Source organism: Oncorhynchus clarkii, chromosome 22, assembly GCF_045791955.1.
Source record: "Oncorhynchus clarkii lewisi isolate Uvic-CL-2024 chromosome 22, UVic_Ocla_1.0, whole genome shotgun sequence".
Classification (NCBI taxonomy): domain Eukaryota; kingdom Metazoa; phylum Chordata; class Actinopteri; order Salmoniformes; family Salmonidae; genus Oncorhynchus; species Oncorhynchus clarkii.
The window spans coordinates 10504097-10524045 of NC_092168.1; the positions used below are offsets into that span (position 1 = coordinate 10504097).

General features: G+C 44.4%; 1 protein-coding gene across 1 annotated transcript in view; it reads left to right on the top strand.

Annotated features, from left to right (window-relative positions):
• The window catches only part of LOC139380339 (kalirin-like), a 281823-nt gene that overhangs the window by 167326 nt on the left and 94548 nt on the right, over nt 1-19949 (top strand). Inside the window, exons 13-18 of the mRNA XM_071122954.1 lie at nt 2726-2900; nt 6590-6785; nt 10468-10634; nt 14595-14714; nt 18088-18306; nt 18903-19052. Coding sequence (XP_070979055.1) covers nt 2726-2900; nt 6590-6785; nt 10468-10634; nt 14595-14714; nt 18088-18306; nt 18903-19052 — 1027 coding nt within the window. The remainder of the gene's footprint in view (nt 1-2725; nt 2901-6589; nt 6786-10467; nt 10635-14594; nt 14715-18087; nt 18307-18902; nt 19053-19949) is intronic.

Here is a 19949-nt window from a genome sequence, read left to right on the forward strand (position 1 = left end):
GGGCTGATCATACCTCAGCGCTCCTACTGGGCCTGATTTCATAAATCACACACAGGGGGCTGTGGGGCTGATCATACCTCAGCTCTCCTACTGGGCCTGATTTCATAAATCACACACAGGGGGCTGTGGGGCTGATCATACCTCAGCGCTCCTACTGGGCCTGATTTCATAAATCACACACAGGGGGCTGTGGGGCTGATCATACCTCAGCGCTCCTACTGGGCCTGATTTCATAAATCACACACAGGGGGCTGTGGGGCTGATCATACCTCAGCGCTCCTACTGGGCCTGATTTCATAAATCACACACAGGGGGCTGTGGGGCTGATCATACCTCAGCGCTCCTACTGGGCCTGATTTCATAAATCACACACAGGGGGCTGTGGGGCTGATCATACCTCAGCGCTCCTACTGGGCCTGATTTCATAAATCACACACAGGGGGCTGTGGGGCTGATCATACCTCAGCGCTCCTACTGGGCCTGATTTCATAAATCATCTGAGTATGGGTGCTGATCTAAGAATGTTGGAATTGACTCCCATTCAACTCATTGAAAATTGAAAATCAGATTGAATTGACCAAACCCCACAGGGAGTATAATTTTAATTTGAGTTTGACTGACCGGAAGTAGAATTGAAATCAGTGCAATTCAAAGAAATTCCACCCAGTCATAGAACATGAGAGTTTCATTGAATCTGACAGGTCACACTTTCAGATAACAAAGAATATAGCACTTTTTCTTATTTTACCTTTATTTAACTTGGCAAGTCAGTTAAGAACAAATTCTTATTTTCAATGACGGCCTAGGAACAGTGGGTTAACTGCGTTGTTCAGGGGCAGAATGACAGATTTGTTCCTTGTCAGCTCAGGGATTCGATCTTGCAACCTTTGGGTTACTAGTCTAACACTCTAACCACTAGTTTACCTGCCACCCCAGGTAGCCTTGGATGTTTTATGTACAAGATGTACTGTATATTTGTATAGACTACACCTAATATAGAATAGAATAGGCATTTGAATTTCATTGAATTTCACTGAATTGTATTGTATTTCCTTTCATTCAAATTCGAATTGCAATTCTGTATTCGGTTTACAACTTCAATTCAAATTCGATTCATATTCAGGAATTTAATTGGAATTTATGAGGCATTCTCAAATCAGTTCTGAATTGAGCCCAACCCTGGTGTAAGAGTACACGGACAGGGGGAACCTGATCCTAAATGATCACTCCTACCCTGAGAAACTTGATGAATGGCCCAGATCTAGGAACAGTTTTGCTTTTCACATCGTAATGAAGAAGATTACACGGACAAAGGGGTACCTGATCCTAGATCAGCACTCGATGTATGAAATACTGTACTGTATTGTCAAGAGTGATGGAAATATAACGCCATTTCACTGGAGTCATCAAAACACACTCACTTGTTTTATGGGCCTCGGGTCCTTGTGTAGGAGAGAGGGTCAAGGGGGTCAGACCGTTAGACTTCCGCACAATAAGTTCAATACTACATGGTGACCGGTGTTACATGGTGATAGGTGTTCCCGAGTGGCGCAGCTGTCTAAGGTACTGCATCTCAGTGCTAGAGGCGTCACTACAGATCCTGGTTCAATCCCGGGCTGTACCAGTGACCGGGTCCACTCCAAGGGCAGGTGCGTTAAAGTGCCTTTACAATGAGGAGAATTGGGTTATTCTGTTTCTGACATATTTTACAACCTCCCTTATTGAACACTAACACCATGACAAGAACACTCCGTTGCTCCTATTTTGCTTATATTTTTGTGCTGTCCCAAATTGCACCCTATTCCCTATATGGTGCACTACTTTTGAACAGACTCCTGGTGCCGCATTTCTATGGAGACCCCCCCCCCCCCCCATGTTAATGTGAACTCTAGCGTAATTGTGTTTCCAATCGGTGTGTGACACTAAGAACTTGGGGAGAATAGAATCAACAACATCTGCATCATTAAGACAGTTGCTTTGTGAGAAGGTGTTCAAGTTCACAGTTGGCCCTTGTCATGTAAATGACATCAGTAATGTACCAATGGTCTGGAATTGGCTGCAAGTCAGAGCAGGTCAGCCGGAGCCATGGCCCAGTGAGACACGGGAGCAGTCTCGCGCAGATGGAAACAGAAAAGTCTGAGCCTTTTGGGTAAATCCTGAATGGAAACGCGCCACTAGGAGCCCTGGTCTAAAGGTAGTGCAGTGCGCAATAAAGGGAATAGGGTGCCATTTGAGTTGCTCCCTTAGTACTACCCATCTCACAGCTCAGGGTCTCTCTCTCTCTCTCTCTCTCTCTCTCATGTACTTTATTGACATGAAAAGTTAGCAACTTACATTGTCAACACAAGCAAAGCAATAACCCCAGAAATAATAACAATCCCTCCCTCATCCCCTCTCAATTCAATTCAAGGGCTTTATTGGCATTGGAAACATATCTTAACATTGCCAAAGCAAGTGAAGTAGATAATAAACTAAAGTGAAATAAACAATAAAAATGAACCGTGAACATGACACACAGAATTTCCAAAAGAACAAAGACATTTCAAATGTCATATTATGTCTATATATGTTGTTGTAACGATGGGCAAATAGTTAAAGTACAAAAGGGAAAATAAATAAACATAAATATGGGTTGTATTTACAATGGTGTTTGTTCTTCACTGGTTGCCCTTTTCTTGTGGGAACAGGGCACAAATCTTGCTGCTCTCTCTCTCTCCCCCTCCAGGGACGCTGCCATGTCCACCAACAAGATGCCCCACAACAGCTCCATCGCCCACATCGAGAGTGTCCTGCAGCAGCTGGACGAGGCCCAGGGCCAGATGGAGGAGCTGTTCCATGAGAGGAAGATCAAGCTGGACATCTTCCTGCAGCTACGCATTTTTGAGCAGTACACCATCGAGGTGAGAGGCACCAGAGGTCGGGGGGTGGGGTCACGGGAAAGGAGCGGGAGAGGGGGGACGGTCTGTGTGCAGGGGTGGCTGGGTGTGTGCCAACGGTGGTGCTATTTAAGATCAGGGAGGACGATTATTTTTTTTATGAGCATGGCCTTATTTTTATTACACATTTTTCCCGATACCCATCATAAGGTTGCTACAACCTAGCCTACAAATTAAAGTTTACGACGGAGGTGCACAGGTCAGGAGAAAAATGTGAGTAATCAAGTTGACAGACAGTGACACATTCAATACCGCCTTGCACACTCTTGCCTGCATCTAGCTGATCTAGGGTGTAAACACTAGTCCAAACAGTTGCAAACCGAGAGTTTCTAATGGACAAATTCAGGTAGGTTTATCCCCGTTTCGTTCTGTTTTCTTCCGATTAAGAAACGTTTTTCAACAGAATCGGCGGAATGAATACACCACTGATCCCCGCATCGTTCACTTTCATAGCAGCCACCAACAAACATGATCACTTTGCTCGTTGTATAATTCCTTCTCGCATCTATGCGCTCTCCTCCTCTCAGCTTTTCCCTTCGTTTGTGGACTTCATTGTACAACACAACAGGCAAAAAAAACAATCCAAGCCAAACGTTCATTTAATTTCATAAACACTAACCCCAACACACAGCCTACATCGTTACCACCATATTAGCTAACATCATAGTCAACATAGCTACTACAACTAATGCATCAGTAGACCCGCTACAATCATGCAGTATAGTGTACAGCATGTAGTTTAGCCGCTACACTGGTGGGTACTGGTGGCAATAAATTAAAACAAGCAAAAGTTTACATCGACTTGGAAGAGTTCCAGTGTTGGATAGCCATAGTCATCTAGCTAACCTAGAATCCCTCTCTGTTGCCGGTTGTATGAGTAGGTCGAAACTAACTAGCTGCATTCGCTAGATAAGTCAGTGAAAGTGGAAAAAAATTAAATTAATTATAAACTCAGCAAAAAAGGGCGCTGTACTGCAGCGCCAGCTGTGCCATCAGAGTCCTGGGTTCGCGCCCAGGCTCTGTCGTAACCGGCCGCGACCGGGAGGTCCGTGGGGCGACGCACAATTGGCCTAGCGTCGCCCGGTTAGGGAGGGCTTGGTCGGTAGGGGTGTCCTTGTCTCATCGCGCACCAGCGACTCCTGTGGCAGGCTGGGCGCAGTGTACGCTAGCCAAGGTGGCCAGGTGCACGGCGTTTCCTCCGGCGCATTGGTGCGGCTGGCTTCCGGGTTGCATGTGCGCTGTGTTAAAGAGCAGCGGCTTGGTTGGTTGTGTATCGGAGGACGCATGACTTTCAACCTTCGTCTCTCCCGAGCCCGTACGGGAGTTGTAGCGATGAGACAAGATAGTAGCTACTACAACAATTGGATACTACGAAATTGGGGAGAAAAAGGGGTAAAATCCTCTCACTGTCAACTGCGTTTATTTTCAGCAAACTTAACGTGTGTAAGTATTTGTATGAGCATAGCAAGATTCAACAACTGAGACATGACAGTTGGCATTGTCATGCTGGAGGGTCATGTCAGGATGAGCCTGCAGGAAGGGTACCACATGAGGGAGGAGGATGTCTTCTCTGTATCGCACAGCATTGAGATTGCCTGCATTGACAACGAGCTCAGTCCAATGATGCTGTGACACACGGCTCCAGACCATGACGTACCCTCCACCTCCAAATCGATCCCGCTCCAGAGTACAGGCCTCGGGGTAACGCTCATTCCTTCGACGATAAACGCGAATCCGACCTTCACCCATGGTGAGACAAAACCGCGACTCATCAGTGAAGAGCACTTTTTTGCCAGTCCTGTCTGGTCCAGCGACGGTGGGTTTGTGCCCAAAGGCAACGTTGTTGCCGGTGGTGTCTGGTGAGAACCTGCCTTACAACAGGCCTACAAGCCCTTAGTCCAGCCTCTCTCAGCCTATTGCAGGCAGTCTGAGCACTGATGGAGGGATTGTGTGTTCCTGGTGTAACTCGGGCAGTTGTTATTGCCATCCTGTACCTGTTTCGTAGGTGTGATGTTCGGATGTACCGATCCTGTGCAGGTGTTGTTACACGTGGTCTGCCACTGCGAGGACGATCAGTTGTCCGTCCTGTCTCCCTGTAGCACTGTCTTAGGCGTCTCACAGTACTGACATTGCAATTTATTGACCTGGCCACATCTGCAGTCCTCATGCCTCCTTGCAGAATGCCTAAGGCACGTTCACACAGATGAGCAGAGACCTTGGGCATCTTTCTTTTGGCGTTTTTCAGTCAGTAGAAAGGCCTCTTTCGTGTCCTACGTTTTCATAACTGTGACCTTAATTGCCGACCGTCTGTAAGCTGTTAGTGTCTTAACGACCGTTCCACAGGTGCATGTTCATTAATTGTTTATGGTTCATTGAACAAGCATGGAAAGCGGTGTTTAAACCCATTTACTATGAAGATCTGTGAAATTATTTGTAATTTTACGAATTATCTTTGAAAGACAGGGTCATGGTTTATTTTTTTGCTGAGTTTAGCTAGCCCCTTCTCTCTTTCTCACTCTCTCTCTTGCTTCTCCTTCATTGTTGAAGAAGAAATTAAGTTGTTCAATTTTCTAGCTAGCTGTAGCTTATGCTTTAAGTACTAGATTTATTCGCTGATCCTTTGATTGGGTGGACAACAAGAGTTCTGATAGGTTGGAGGACATCCTCTGGAAGTTGTCATAATTACTGTGTAAGTTTACAGAAGGGGGTGAGAACCATGAGCCTCCTAGGTTTTGTATTGAAGTCAATGTACCCAGAGGAGGACAGAAGCTAGCTGTCCTCTGGCTACACCATGGTGCTACCCTACAGAGTGCTGTTGAGGCTACTGTAGACCTTCATTGCAAAACAGTGTGTTTTAATCAATTATTTGGTGACATGAGTATATTTAGTATAGTTTTATCTGAAAATTATAACTTTTAAAATATTTAAATATTTGTATTTTTCTGAAATTCACTGAGGATGGTCCTCCCCTTTCTCTTATGAGGAGCCTCCACTGGTGTCTACGTGTGTGTACGTGCATACGTACGTGTGTGTGCTTGTTTAAATGTGTGTGTGTGTGTGTGTGTGTGTGCGCGCATGAGAATGTGTTCGTGTGTTTGTGAGATGGCATCTGCTGGCCACACAGTAATCTAATTATATTAGCATAAGGCTTGGAGAGACCTAATGTCAGTTGACTTTGATAGATAACTGTCTATGTAGTCCCTGATGAGGACTGGGCCTCCACTGAACTGCAGTGTGGAGCAGTGTTGCTCTTTAGTATGTCCTAGGCCGAGACGTGCCGTGAATTACCAATGGGTGTATCTAGGCTCTTACAGTTTCAGAAAAACATGGCATTATACCACAGTGAATAAAAGAAAGACTACCAGTGGAACTTAAATGACGACAGTAGTAATTCACTTGGGGGGGGATTATTACCCAATGCTGTCATGAAGAACAATAATACTGGGAGAGCTATATAGCTACTATCCATGTAATGTACTCTATGTCCAGTGGAATAGCTTTGTTTGGTATAGCTTCATCTTTCACAGTATCATCTGAGCTGCACATAACGACTTAATTCCATAATCGATAACACTCGGTCTCAGTGTGAGTACCTTGGCCCATCCAGGTGCACCACTAACATCATTAACCTTGCCTGGCTGACCTCCCTGCAGGTGACGGCGGAGCTGGACTCGTGGAACGAGGACCTGCTGCGCCAGGTGAACGACTTCAACTCGGAGGACCTGAACCTGGCCGAGCAGCGGCTGCAGCGCCACACGGAGCGCAAGCTGGCCATGAACAACATGACCTTCGAGGTGATGCAGCAGGGACAGGACCTGCACCAGTACATCATGGAAGTCCAGGCCTCAGGTGAGCGATACTGAGACCAGACTGGAGCCGGTTACAAGGGAGGGAGAGTACATCATTTGAATAATGGAAACCCTGTACCGGGATTTACCACCCAAAACCACTCCCTTTTCTGCGAGAAGCCGGTAAATTATAATAAATTATTTATATGAACAGCATGACGTGAAATGGAACTGTTAAATTATGCGATGTCTAAATCTGGCTTCTCTAAGGCCTCTGCATGATGAATCATCAACGCTCAGGGTGGGGACAGACAGCCCATCTCAGTATGGAGCTCAGTTCACAATGCATGTAGACCTATCATCTCATCATGGTAACTTTTTTTTTCTTGTGACAGATAGGCCTGCATTTTCTTCAGCATAGTCTATGCTACAGTAATATAAAGACCGAATGCACGTCTATTTTACCCACCTCTTATCTGTCTTTCGGGTCACCTTATTTTTTAATCATAAAGGCTTTACCTTTTTAAATTGAAGCTGCAGAGTTTTAAAACAGGCTATCAAACGAATGTCGTTGCTTTAAATCAGTGCACGCGTGAAAACTCTCGCAGTCTTTCTCTCTCTCCAGCCACTCCATTCTAATTGCATCCAAAATAGATAATCCTGTTCTATATTGATATATAAATATAGCCCTATATATAGATGTTCTAGCCTAGCTCTAATACATACAGTAATACATCCAATGCAGTATTATCCTTATATGTATCTAATTAATGATGGGTTGTGCATAATAAGCTTCGAACTTATGACCTCTGTCTCTTGCCCAATACACACGCAGCTGTGCTCCGCTGGCCTCTCATTACTAAACGCTCCTTAGCTCTTGGAGTCCCACTCAGGAAAAGCTAGACTAGAATAGCTTGCTGGACATTTATTTTATTTGTGCATTTTTTTTACGCCAGTGGACTATTCGAAGAGGGACGCAAACTCTTGTTGGCTGAATGTTAAAAAAGCAGCCAAATAGAACTCACGGGTAGTTTGAAAGAAGAGCGAACGAGCGATATAGGAGTTATTCATTCAGACCCATAAGCATTAAAACTTTGTGAAGAGAAGTGAAAGCCTTCTGCATCTCATTTTTTGTCCTATATTATTCAAGGATGTCATTAGAATGATAAGATACAGACAACTAAACTTATTTCATTCAACTGTTGAAAGCGAGGAAGGAATGAAGCAACAATAGAGAGAGGAAGAGGAGGTAGGCTAAGAATATTAGGGGAATATGCGTGTGTCAGCATACTGTATATGCGTCAGCCTACTAATTATACAAATAGGCCCTATTCAATTTCTAAATGAAAATCAAATTCGCTAGTCTATACTTGTAACTTTGTAGGCTGCATGTGCTGCACCAGAATCACATGTTCTCTTCTGCTTTATCATGGTTTCAGCAGTCCGTATGATACAATACAGTACAGTAATACAGTTCACACTAAAACAGATTTGCCTACTGGAGCTGGTTTCATTTATTTACCCAAGAGAGCATATAGCTGGCTATATCTATGGGCTTTTTTTCTGTTGTGCGTAATGTGCTGTAGCCTAAACCGTATATGTGTTGGATAACGGCACAATCATTTGTTTTTTGGGGGGCTTGGGATAATTAAATGACTTTAATGTAGGGCTCATCATTTATTTTTTTAGGATGGCTCATCAGGCTCAGGTTGCATCAGGCTAGATCAAAGCTCTAATCAAATCCAGACATATGCCTATTTACAGTATATATACTTTCTAATGCTTATAACACTTCCCGGTGTTATGTTTATGTCTTGGGTGGCTGGAGTCTTTGACCATTTTTAAGGCCTTCCTTAGGTTAGGTTGAAGCATTTCTCCTTTAACTTTCTTTTTTCTTTTTGTATTTTGTATTTTTTTTACTCCATTTACAAACGTATACATACGAACAAGAACTTACAGATGCACACAAACATTGATTACATCTCATCTGCCCAGAATCACAAGCTCACACCCCCATCCCTAGTGCCTGGCCACACCCCCATCCCTAATGCCTGCATGATTGTTTGCCACTAGGCCTTAAATTGTATCAATTTGTTTTTCTCGGTCGCCCGTGCTATTTCAATATTTTAATAAAAAATCACTCGATTTTTCCATTCTGTTGATGGTGGGTTGATTGATTTTCAAGTTTTTAGTATATACATTTTTCAAGTTTTAAGTATACGTTTTTTCAAGATGAGTGATGAGAAGAGAATCGTCCAGTCCATTGGGTATCTCACTACACCCCCATATGCCATGTCTTGAAATATGCAGATTAAAAGTATGTTTACATTGTAATACTTCTGACAGCCACCTTTCTAGCTGAGGTCCAGCCTTTTCTAACACAGGTGCATTTTTTGTCTTGAAGGCCCAAAAACAGTCCCATTTCTTCCCTTCAGGCTCCCATTATTTGCCATACAACGATCATTCTGCACAACAACTAAACAAACGATTTAGACATGCCGGCTGGGCTAAAAATGAAAAAGCCCATCTGAAATTTGGCAGTCTGTTTCTGGCTGTAAGACTCCTATTGTGTCTGCGGGTTCAGAGATTGGGACAGGAGCATTGATGTGACTGAGAATGTGCTGCCCTGCCAACTGAGAGAGAGCAGAGGTCACCTGACTTGGGCCAAGTGGAAGGAGTTGATAGGTAGGATGGGGTGGAGGGAGGCAGCATCAGAGGTGCTGGGTCGAATCTGGAGTTAACCATCTGGAGAGAGAGGAGTCAGGAATTAGGTTAAAAAAGCATGGCTTTCCTTCTCCCTCAGCACAATCCTCTTACCCTCCCCACTGCACTGCATGGGGCTTAATACGAGGCCTGAGCTGCATCGCAAATTGTACTCTATTCCCAAAATAATACACTACTTTTGACCAGAGCCCTATGAGCCCGGGTCAAAAGTAGTGCACTTTATATGTAATGGAGTACCATTTGGGACGCACACACACCACCTCCCCATAGCCCCCCTCACACACACCAGAGGGGTGAGGAGCATCTACCGTGCCAGCCATCACTCTGTGCCAAGAGGGGGGAGGAAGGGGAGGGAGGGGGGTTGAGCTGAAATCTGGGCCACCCTCGTGTGCCCTTCATGGACTGTGTGGACTGTGACATTCCCCTCAGTCGGGACCAATGGAGACTTAAGCCCTCCAAAGGTTTGTGCTGGGCTCTAGACAATATTTCAGGATGGGAGGTTAAAATAGCCAGCTGTACTAGTGTCACATTTTATAGTGTGCATTTACAGTATGGACAGTTTCATTGCAGGTTTTTGGAGTGGTGCTCCTCCTAGCTCAGGTCAAACGTTGTGCATCATAGGGAATAGGGTTCCATTTGGGATAGACTTGATAACCCCGGGGTTTAGGGGTAATCACAGTCATTATTTAATTAGACATTGAAGGGAAGTGTTGTCTTTTTAAGTAGGGTGATTTAATTTGTTAATTGAGAAGGAACACGGCAGATTGAAATGGAGAAGGACTGGTGGACTAGCGCCACCTAGTGCTACAGTTTATAACACATCCTTCATATATACCACAAAGGGTCTGCAGCCACTCCTATTGCCCAGTGGTAGGGTCTTAGCGTTCAGGCTCTGCTGACAGGAAGAAGAGCAGAACCTTTAAAACCCGACAACCCGAATAGGCTAACTTATGGAATATAACTATATGTGACTGTATGGTTTCATGTGGTCGTGACAGTAGTTTCGTGTGGTGGTACAGGCATTGAGCTGACTGGGGAAAAAGAGGTGGATCTGGCCACTCAGGTCCAGGAGCTGCTGGAGTTCCTCCATGAGAAGCAGCATGAGCTGGACGTCAGCGCTGACCAGACCCAGAAGAGACTGCAGGAGTGTCTGCAGCTCCGCCACCTGCAGTCAGAGGTCAAACAGGTGGGTGGGAGTACGCACACACATACACACGCTCAAATTGTGCAGTGTCGTCAGAAAGTATTTATACCCCTTGACTTATTCCACATTTTGCAGTGTTACAGCCTGAATTCTAAGTGGATTAAATACATGTTCTTCTCACCCATCTATACACAACAGTGGAGGCTGCTGAGGGGAGGACGGCTCATAATAATGGCTGGAACGGAGCGAATGGAAGGGCATCAAACACATGGAAACCATGTGTTTGATGTATTTGATACCATTCCTCCCCAATTAAGGGGCCACCATCCTCCTGTGATACACAATACCCTATAATGACAAAGTGAAAACATGTTTTTGGAAATGTTTGCAAGTTTATTGAAAATGAAATGCAGGAATATCTCACACCCTTGACTCAAATGTTAAAATCACTTTTGGCAGCGATTACAGCTGTGAGTCTTTCTGGGTAAGTCTCTAAGAGCTTTGCACACCTGGAATGTACAACATTTCTTCAAGCTCTGTCAAGTTGGTTGTTGATCATTGCTAGACTGCTTTTTTCAAGTCCTGCCATATATTTTCAAGCCGATTTAAGTTAAAACTGTAACTAGGCCACTCAGGAACATTCAATGTCATCTTGGTAAGCAACTCCAGTGTATATTTGGCCTTGTGTTTTAGGCTATAGTCTTGCTGAAAGGTGCATTTGTCTCCTACTCTGTTGGAAAGTAGACTCCCTGGTCCTTGCTGAAGACAAGAACACCCATAACAAAAATATGAAGAGTGGTACTCAGTGACGTGTTGTATTGGATTTTCTCAGGACATAAAGTACATTTCTTTGCCATATTTTGTTGCAGTATTACTTTAGTGCCTTATTGTAAACAGGATGCATGTTTTGGAATATTTTTTATTTTTACTTATTTTCACTCTGTCATTTAGGTTAGTAATTGTGGAGTAACTACAATGTTGTTGATCCATCCTCAGTTTTCTCCTATCACAGCCATTAAACTCTGTAACTGTTTTAAAGTCACCATTGGCCTCAGGGTGAAATCCCTGAGCGGTTTCCTTCCTCTCCGGCAACTGAGTTAGGAAGGATGCTTGTATCTTTGTAGTGACTGGGTGTATTGATACACTATCCAAAGTGTAATTAATTACTTCACCATCCTCAAAGGGACATTCAGTGTCTGCTTTTGTTTTATTTTTTACCTATCTACCAATAGGTTCGCTTCTTTGTGAGGCATTGGAAAACCTCCCTGGTCTTTGTGATTGAGTCTGTGTGTGCAAGTCACTGCTCGAGTGAGGGACCTTACAGATATGTGTAGGGTACAGAGATGAGGTAGTTATTCAAAAATCATGTTAACCCCTGTTATTGTACACAGAGTCCATGCCATTTATCATGTGACTTGTTGAGCAAATATTTACTCCTGAACGTATTTAGGCTTGCTATAGCAAAGGGGTTGAATACATATTGACTCAAGACATTTAAGCTTTTCATTTTTTATTAATTTGTAAACATTTCAAAAAACATAATTCCACTTTGATGTTATGGGGTATTGTGTGTATACCGGTGACACAAAATCTCAATTTAATGAATTTAAAATTCAGGCTGTAACACAACAAAATGTGGAAAAGGTCAAGGGGTGTGAATACTTTCTGAAGGCACTGTATATGCACTCAGAAAACACACTATGGCTAATTAGGGTGAACTGGACTGGTGAGAGTCCATAGCTGTTTCCAACACACACACACACACACACACACACACACACACACACACACACACACACACACACACACACACACACACACACACACACACACACACACACACACACACAATGGGAGAACGCAGCAGGATACACCCTACATCAAACAGGTCGGTGTGAGTGCATGGCTGCCAGCAGTGGTTCAATGTTTGGCTTGTATCAGCTGCTTGGTGAAGGCTGCTTTTCACTCAAACATGTTTCTAACTACTTTTCTGCTTGTAGGGTAAAATGTCAACTCAATGTATGCCAGTGCCATTGAAAAACACTAAACTTGAAATGCATTTTCTTCAGCTGTTGTGGTTATTTAATCATCCTCTGACAGGCTAGTAAAGTATCATCTGTGTCACTCCGAAGTTGCGCCCCAAATGGTACCTTATTCCTGACATAGTACATGACTTTTGACCAGGGCAAAGGTAGGGCACAATGTAGGGAATAGGGTGCCATTTGGGACGCCAGTCTGAGAGAGCAGCTCGTTGAGGACATTTTAATCTGAATGTCAGTTTGACAGAGAGCACATTCAGTATTCACTATTCAAGAAATACAAACTGTGGAAATACAGATGGATGATTAAAATATGCTGGATCGCTCTCTGACTGAATTCAACCAGGCCATCCACATAGCAAATCACTTCTTATAGTCAATATTAAATCTACTATTTAATTATTCAGCCTCAATATCAAATGAAATTGATATATATTGGATAATATTTTCAGACGAAACACGTCTCAACCGAAAAAATGCTGCAGTTTCCGTAAATCATGAACTGTGTTTGTCGGTGTGGTAGTGACACGCGTACACTGACTATGAAAAACATTAAGAACACCTTAACATGACATAGACTGACAAGGTGAATCTAGGTGAAAGCCATGATCCCTTATCACTTGTCAAATCCACTTCAGTTATTATCGGTGAAGGGGAGGAGACAGGTTAAAGATGGATTTTTAAGCCTTGAGACGATTGATACATGGATTGCGCAACTCAGTATGAGGAAGGTGTTCCCAGATGGCTGCTAACTTCCCTCACACCATCCTCGGTGTCTCGCCTCGCGCTAGCCGCATTCTGCACTATTCTCATTTGGGCTGTAGTAATTGAGGGCCAAAACTGCTGTCACCGGGGACTTGGGAGTGAAGAGGCTCCACTTTGCATGATGCACTCTAATGGAAGGAAGGCAGGAAATAAGCCTGATTGTCGCAGAGTATTTCTGAAGGAGGCTTCTGGGACTGTGCTCAGCCCAGGTATTGTGGTGGTGGTGGTGGAGGGAGGAGGAGAAGGTGTAGCAATGGGCAGGGCTAAGAGAGCGGGAGAGTGAGACAGAGATATGAAGAAGAAGAGAGAGGAGAGATAGAGAGACCGGGAGATAGAGGGAGAGAAGGAGACAGAAAGAAAGAGAGCGGGGAAGGGACAGACAGACACGTACAGAGACAGACCGACAGAAATAGAGAGCGAGAGAAATAAAGAAAGAAAGAGGGTGGTAGAGATTAGCCATCCTCAGTATCCCCCTGACCTGGGGGTCTCTGAATTTTAGGAAGCTAGAGAGGAAAAACAATCCATGTTTCTAATCCCTCGTGGGATTCCTAAATGAACAAAAGGGAACATATGTAGTATCTAATAGTTAAATGCCCGTGAAGAAAATACTACTGCTAATCCTAGTTTATTCCCTTGTTTATGTCGAACTATGGCAAAAATGTGTGCTTTTATGAAGCTAAACTGTTCTGAAGCGCTTTGTGCCTCTAGTTGTATTTCATGCTTGATTTTGGGATTGCATTAGATATGTATTACATAAGCTCTGTCTAAATGACTTTGTGTATTTCTAAATCCATCCTTAGGTTTTCAACTGCTGTTTACAGTTAACCATGTCTGAGTATCTTCATGCTCATAAAGAAAGTGACATTATGGGTACTGCATTATGTTACGTGACGCCAACCAATAATCCAGAGTTCTTCTAGCCACATTGACCATAGCTTCCTGTGAGCTGATGTTTGCCCAGAACGTTTGCCCACCAGTGGTGGCTGGTGGCACTTTAAGTCGGAGTACAGGCTCATATAATAGTAATAGCTGGAACAGAATAATTGGAATGGTATGAAAAACACAGGAACAACATGTTTCCATGTGTTTGATACCATTCTATTCACCAAATTCCAGCCATTATTATGAGCCGTCCTACCCTCACCAGCCTCCTCTGGCCCAGGCCTAACTGCACTCCTACTCTGTGTGTCCTGTGCAGGTCCTGGGCTGGATCCGGAATGGGGATTCCATGCTGAATGCCAGCATGGTGAATGCCAGCTCGCTGTCAGAGGCAGAGCAACTCCAGAGGGAGCATGAACAGTTCCAGCTGGCCATCGAGGTAACCGCTTCCCCCTGCCAAACCAGACTGACAAGGCTAATCACTTCAATGTGCGCTGTCATGAAACTACATACACACGCATGGGCGCACGCACACACACATACACAAACATACACATATATTTGGTGTAAACTCCATACACGCTTAGTCACACACACACACAAACATTCTCTCTCAACACCAGTGCGCACTGCTTGTTTTCGTTCAGCTCTTTAAATAGCTGCTGGTCTGAGCATGACGGCAAACGCTCACACACACACACCGGATGGGGCTGCCCGGTAAAGTCCTGTATCAGCACACACAGGCTCTGCCGTGGCTCTCACTCTGAGAACTGGAGCCTGGTACCGGAGGCCCAGTGGCCTGTTCCAGTGCATTCTTTTGTGCGAGCATGCATGTGTGTGTCCTGAATCCCATCCAGCACAACTCTGAATCCATTTGTGGGAATGAAAATAAGCTCTTCAACCTTATTTCCAACCGGCGGGTAGAGCATGTTTTGACATTTACATACATTGTATCCTTTTGGGTTGCCGCAGTTCAGTGTTGTGGCACTTTAACTTTGCCTACTCAGAGGTCTGTAAGAAAACAAAAAATCAGTGACCAAAGATATGGGATAAATGGCAGGAATGCAGTAGGTGAGGGATTCATATTGTACCATTCCTGTTAGTAGAGACCTTGAAGAGTAGGAATGTGAAAATAAATAGTTAACATGTAAAGGCTAAAAAGGAAGAATTTGGTAAAAATGTGCTCAACCAGCCGGTTGAGACACTACATGTATCAATCGTTGAACATCTTTCCAAAATCATGGGCATTATTTCCACTAGATGATGGATCATTGCGGTGGGGACTTGCTTCCATTCAGCCACAAGAGCATTAGTGAGGTCGGGTATTGATGTTGGCCGATTAGGCCTGGCTCGCAGCCGGCGTTCCAATTCATCCCAAAGGTGTTCGATGGGGTTGACGTCAGGGCTCTGTGCAGGCCAGTCAAGTTCTTCCACACCGATCTCGACAAACCATGTCTGTATGGACCTTGCTTTGTGCACGGGGGCATTGTCATGCTGAAACAGGAAAGAGCCTTCCCCAAAACTGTCATCACAAAGTTGGAAGCACAGAATCGTCTAGAATGTCATTGTATGCTGTTGTTATGATTTTCCTTCACTGGAACTAAGGGGCCTAGCCCGAACCATGAAAAACAGCCCCAGACTATTATTCCTCCTCCACCAAACTTTACAGTTGGCACTATGCATTGGGGCAGGTAGTATTCTCCTGGCATCCGCCAAACACAGATTCTTCCGTCGGACTGCCAAATGGTGAAGCGTGATTCATCACTCCAGAGTCCAATGGCGGCAAGCTTTACACCACTCCAGCCGACGCTTGGCTTTGCGCATGGGCATCCTAGGCTTGTGTGCGGCTGCTCGGCCATGGAAACCCATTTCATGAATCTCCCGACGAACATTTCTTGTGCACCTGTCAGCAACGGGTGTGGCTGAAATAGCTGAATCCACTCATTTGAAAGGGTGTCACCATACTTTTGGTCATGTAGTGTATCATATTAGATGCTAAATGGATATTGTTAAGGTAACTGCATTGGCAGAGCGTTCTACACTGTTATTTGGTATAATACTCCTCTGAGATGGATGCTTTAGGAAAGGTGTATGGCTGTTGTTCCTGTCATTCCCTGAGGAGTTACCCTCCATTAGCTGTGGACCAGTTGCCTGGTGTGCATCCCAAATGGCACCCTATTCCCTATATACTGTAGTGCACCACTTTTGACCAAAGCCCTATGGACCCAGGGGGAAAGTAGTGCACTATAAAGGGAATAGGGTGGCATTTAGGGCGCAAGCATGCTCCATGGTATAGTGTAGGAAGGCCTATAGTGTTGGGTAACAGGAGTCATCCAGCGAGGAAAGTCCATGTTTGTTATGTAACGGTACATTGCCTTGTTGTACCGATTCAATACATATTTCAAATGGAATTTTCAAACTCAATTCAAAAGACATACTCAATTGATTGCATTCTGTTTGGAGACAATTCCTGAACTTTGCTTTGTTTTTGATTAAAAGTAGTAACTAGAAGTGAAATACTGTATTCCTTCTTGTGTAAGTGCAGAAATGTTGAATGGCTCTTGACTGCATCCTTTCCGTTTCTCCTGCGTTGGTTATCTCTGGTGAATTCATAGTTGTAAACCAGGCCTGGATCTGGCACGGAAAGCACAACATGGTAGTTTGCCTGTCAGGATTTATTTCCGTAAGATTGAGTACACTTGTAAAAACGTGCATTCGGTGTCTCTTAAATGTAGATGTATTTCTTCCTTTGTGATGCTGCTGACTAGCCAAGCAACAGAAACAGGCAGCCGTTTGACACGGTTACAACTGAATCTTTCCTCCCTAGAGGACATACGTATGTGAGATGATGAAACAAAAGGAGAGGAAGTCGGCAGACTAGGGTACATCACAAATGGCACCCTATTTCCCATACCGTGCACTACTATTGACCAGGCCCAGTTTCCCAAAAGCATCTTATGGCTAAGTTCATAATTAGAACCATTGTAGGAGCGTCATTAAATATTTTCGAGCCGTACATTTTTGGGAAACAGCTCGAAAAAGTTAAAACTTGAAAAACTCTTGTTATTTATCACCTGCCTCAGACAACGTAGAACAGCTGGGTGCGCTGTTAGATGCTCTTTTTTTTGCCCTCTCTCTGCCAAACATGGAATCAAGACGTTCGTCTGTCTCTCAGTGACCGCTGAAAACTTCGGAAGTTGACAACAGATACAAAGTTGCCAACGTCTTTGCCATTGTTAAACATGCGGAGGGATGAAAACTTGCTTCAAATGAAAACCGAGATGACTACATTAAAGGATGAATACAGTAGGCCTATAGGAAATCATATTGAAGTCATGCAAATTGTAGCCTTCTGTCTCAATATATTTCATGGTGTGTAGCAACATGCGCAACGATATGCCAAATCTGTGATTTAGTGCATCATTATTGGGTCAGCGTTAGAATAAGCCACCTCTGTATTTGCAGCCATAGGTGATAATATCTCTCTAGGAGCTGATCCGTCATCAGTATTATGAAGTAATTGAGGTTAGATTTGAATGGGGAAAGCTGATCCGAGAGCAGCGCTACCCTTTCTTTTGAACCTCTCGGTTTCGACATGCTCCAATGACGCACTTAGTGAATGTTCTCACAGCCCCCCCCCCAAAAAACATAATTGTAGAAGAAAAATGTAAACATGAAACAATCTCAAGTCTTAGCACATGTTCACTTTGTAAAAACTTTACCATGTACATTACAATTAAGACACTTTCATGTAACATTGACCCCTCACTTACCCTGACCCTAAACAACCCTCTCTCTCTCTGTCCCCTCAGTCCCTGTTTCATGCCAATTCCCTCCAGAAGACCCACCAGAGTGCCCTGCAGGTGCAGCAGAAGGCTGAGGTCATGCTCCAGGCGGGCCACTTTGACCCGGACGGCATACGGGCCTGCGCCGAGAAGGTGGCCATGCACTGGCAGCAGCTCATGCTCAAGATGGAGGATCGACTCAAGCTGGTCAACGCTTCTGTGGCCTTCTACAAGACTTCAGAGCAGGTGTGTGTCCACCCCACCCACACGCAGTGCTCCCTGAATTGTTTTTAGTTTTAGCTGAATCACTCAAAAACCGCCTCAAGCATTTCCCATCCATTAAGACAAATGGTGGTGGAGGCCTGGAGGGCCTACTTGAGAGGCGTTCTCTCTTTAATCACATCATCCTGTCTCTAGCTATAACCTCAATACACAAGAAAAAAATATGAATTCCCACTCCTTTAATAAAATAAAAAGACACAGAGGATGATGTGGTTTTGTGTTTGGTTAAACTGGGCAGCAGGTAGCCTAGTGGTTAGAGCTTTGGGCCAGTAACTGAAAGGTTGCTAGATCGAATCCTCAAGCTGAGAAGGTCCAAATCTTGCCGTTCTGTCCCTGAACAAGGCAGTTATCCCACTGTTCCTAGGCCGTCATTGTAAATAAGTATTTGTTCTTAACTGACTTGCCTCGTTAAATAAAGGTACATTATTTTTTTTACATTTTTTTAACTCAAAGACGGAAAAGGCTGCATAACGGCTGTACTTCCGGTTCCTTGGCACCTCGAAACTGTGTGTGACCTACTGTGAGGACTAACTGAGACTCCTCCTAACTGCCCTCTTCAGGTATGCAGTGTGCTGGAGAGTCTGGAGCAAGAGTACAGGCGAGATGAGGACTGGTGTGGTGGCCATGACAAGCTGGGAGCCATGGCTGAGACGGACCATGTCATCCCCCTCATCAGCAAACACCTGGAGCAGAAGGAAGCCTTCCTCAAGGTACAGCAGAGAAGAATGGTTCCGTCTCAAATGGCGCCCTTTTCCCTGTGCCTCATTTGTCTGTGCCGGTATATCATGATCGTCTGCAAAGAAAATAACAAACAAACACAGACAATTAGTATATAGTCCGAATAATTAAGTAGCGAGCTAGCAATCCGATTTAGCTACAATGTTAACAAAAAACAGATGAACGTAGCTAGCTAACCGTCACCACCGCCTAATGTGTGGGCTGTGTCTGCCTACTGTTCTAGAGTGTAAATTAATTACACTTTGTGAAACTAATAGGGTAGGGAAAAATAATTGGGAAAGGGAAGAAATATTGCCCTACCAAGTAACCCTACACCCATTAATAAAGCCTCACACGCTATTCCACTACTTGGCCCTATCTGATCCTACAGGGCGGGACACTATCGTTCAACACACCTTGTAACTCTTCTGCAGTAAAACCTCATACACCCAAGTACCTCTCTGCAGCTGCCACCTGAAGAAACAAAATCGCAACATGTGACAATTTCAACGATTTTACTGAGTTACAGTTCATGTAAGGAAATCAGTCAATTTAAATCAATTAATTAGGCCATAATCTACGGATTTCACATTACTGGGGAGGGGCCAACCATGGGTGGGCTATGGCCCACCCATTGGGGAGCCAGGCCTAGCCAATCAGAATGAGTTTTTCCCCACAAAATAGCTTTATTACAGACAGATATACTACTCAGGTTCATCAGCTGTCCAGGTGGCTGGTCTCAGATGATCCCGCAGGGGAAAAAGCCCGATGTGGAGGTCCTGGGCTGGCATGGTTACAAGTGGTCTGCGGTTGTAAGGCCGGTTGGACGTACTGCCAAATTCTCTAAAACGACGTTGGAGGCAGCTTATGGTAGAGAAATTAACATGAAA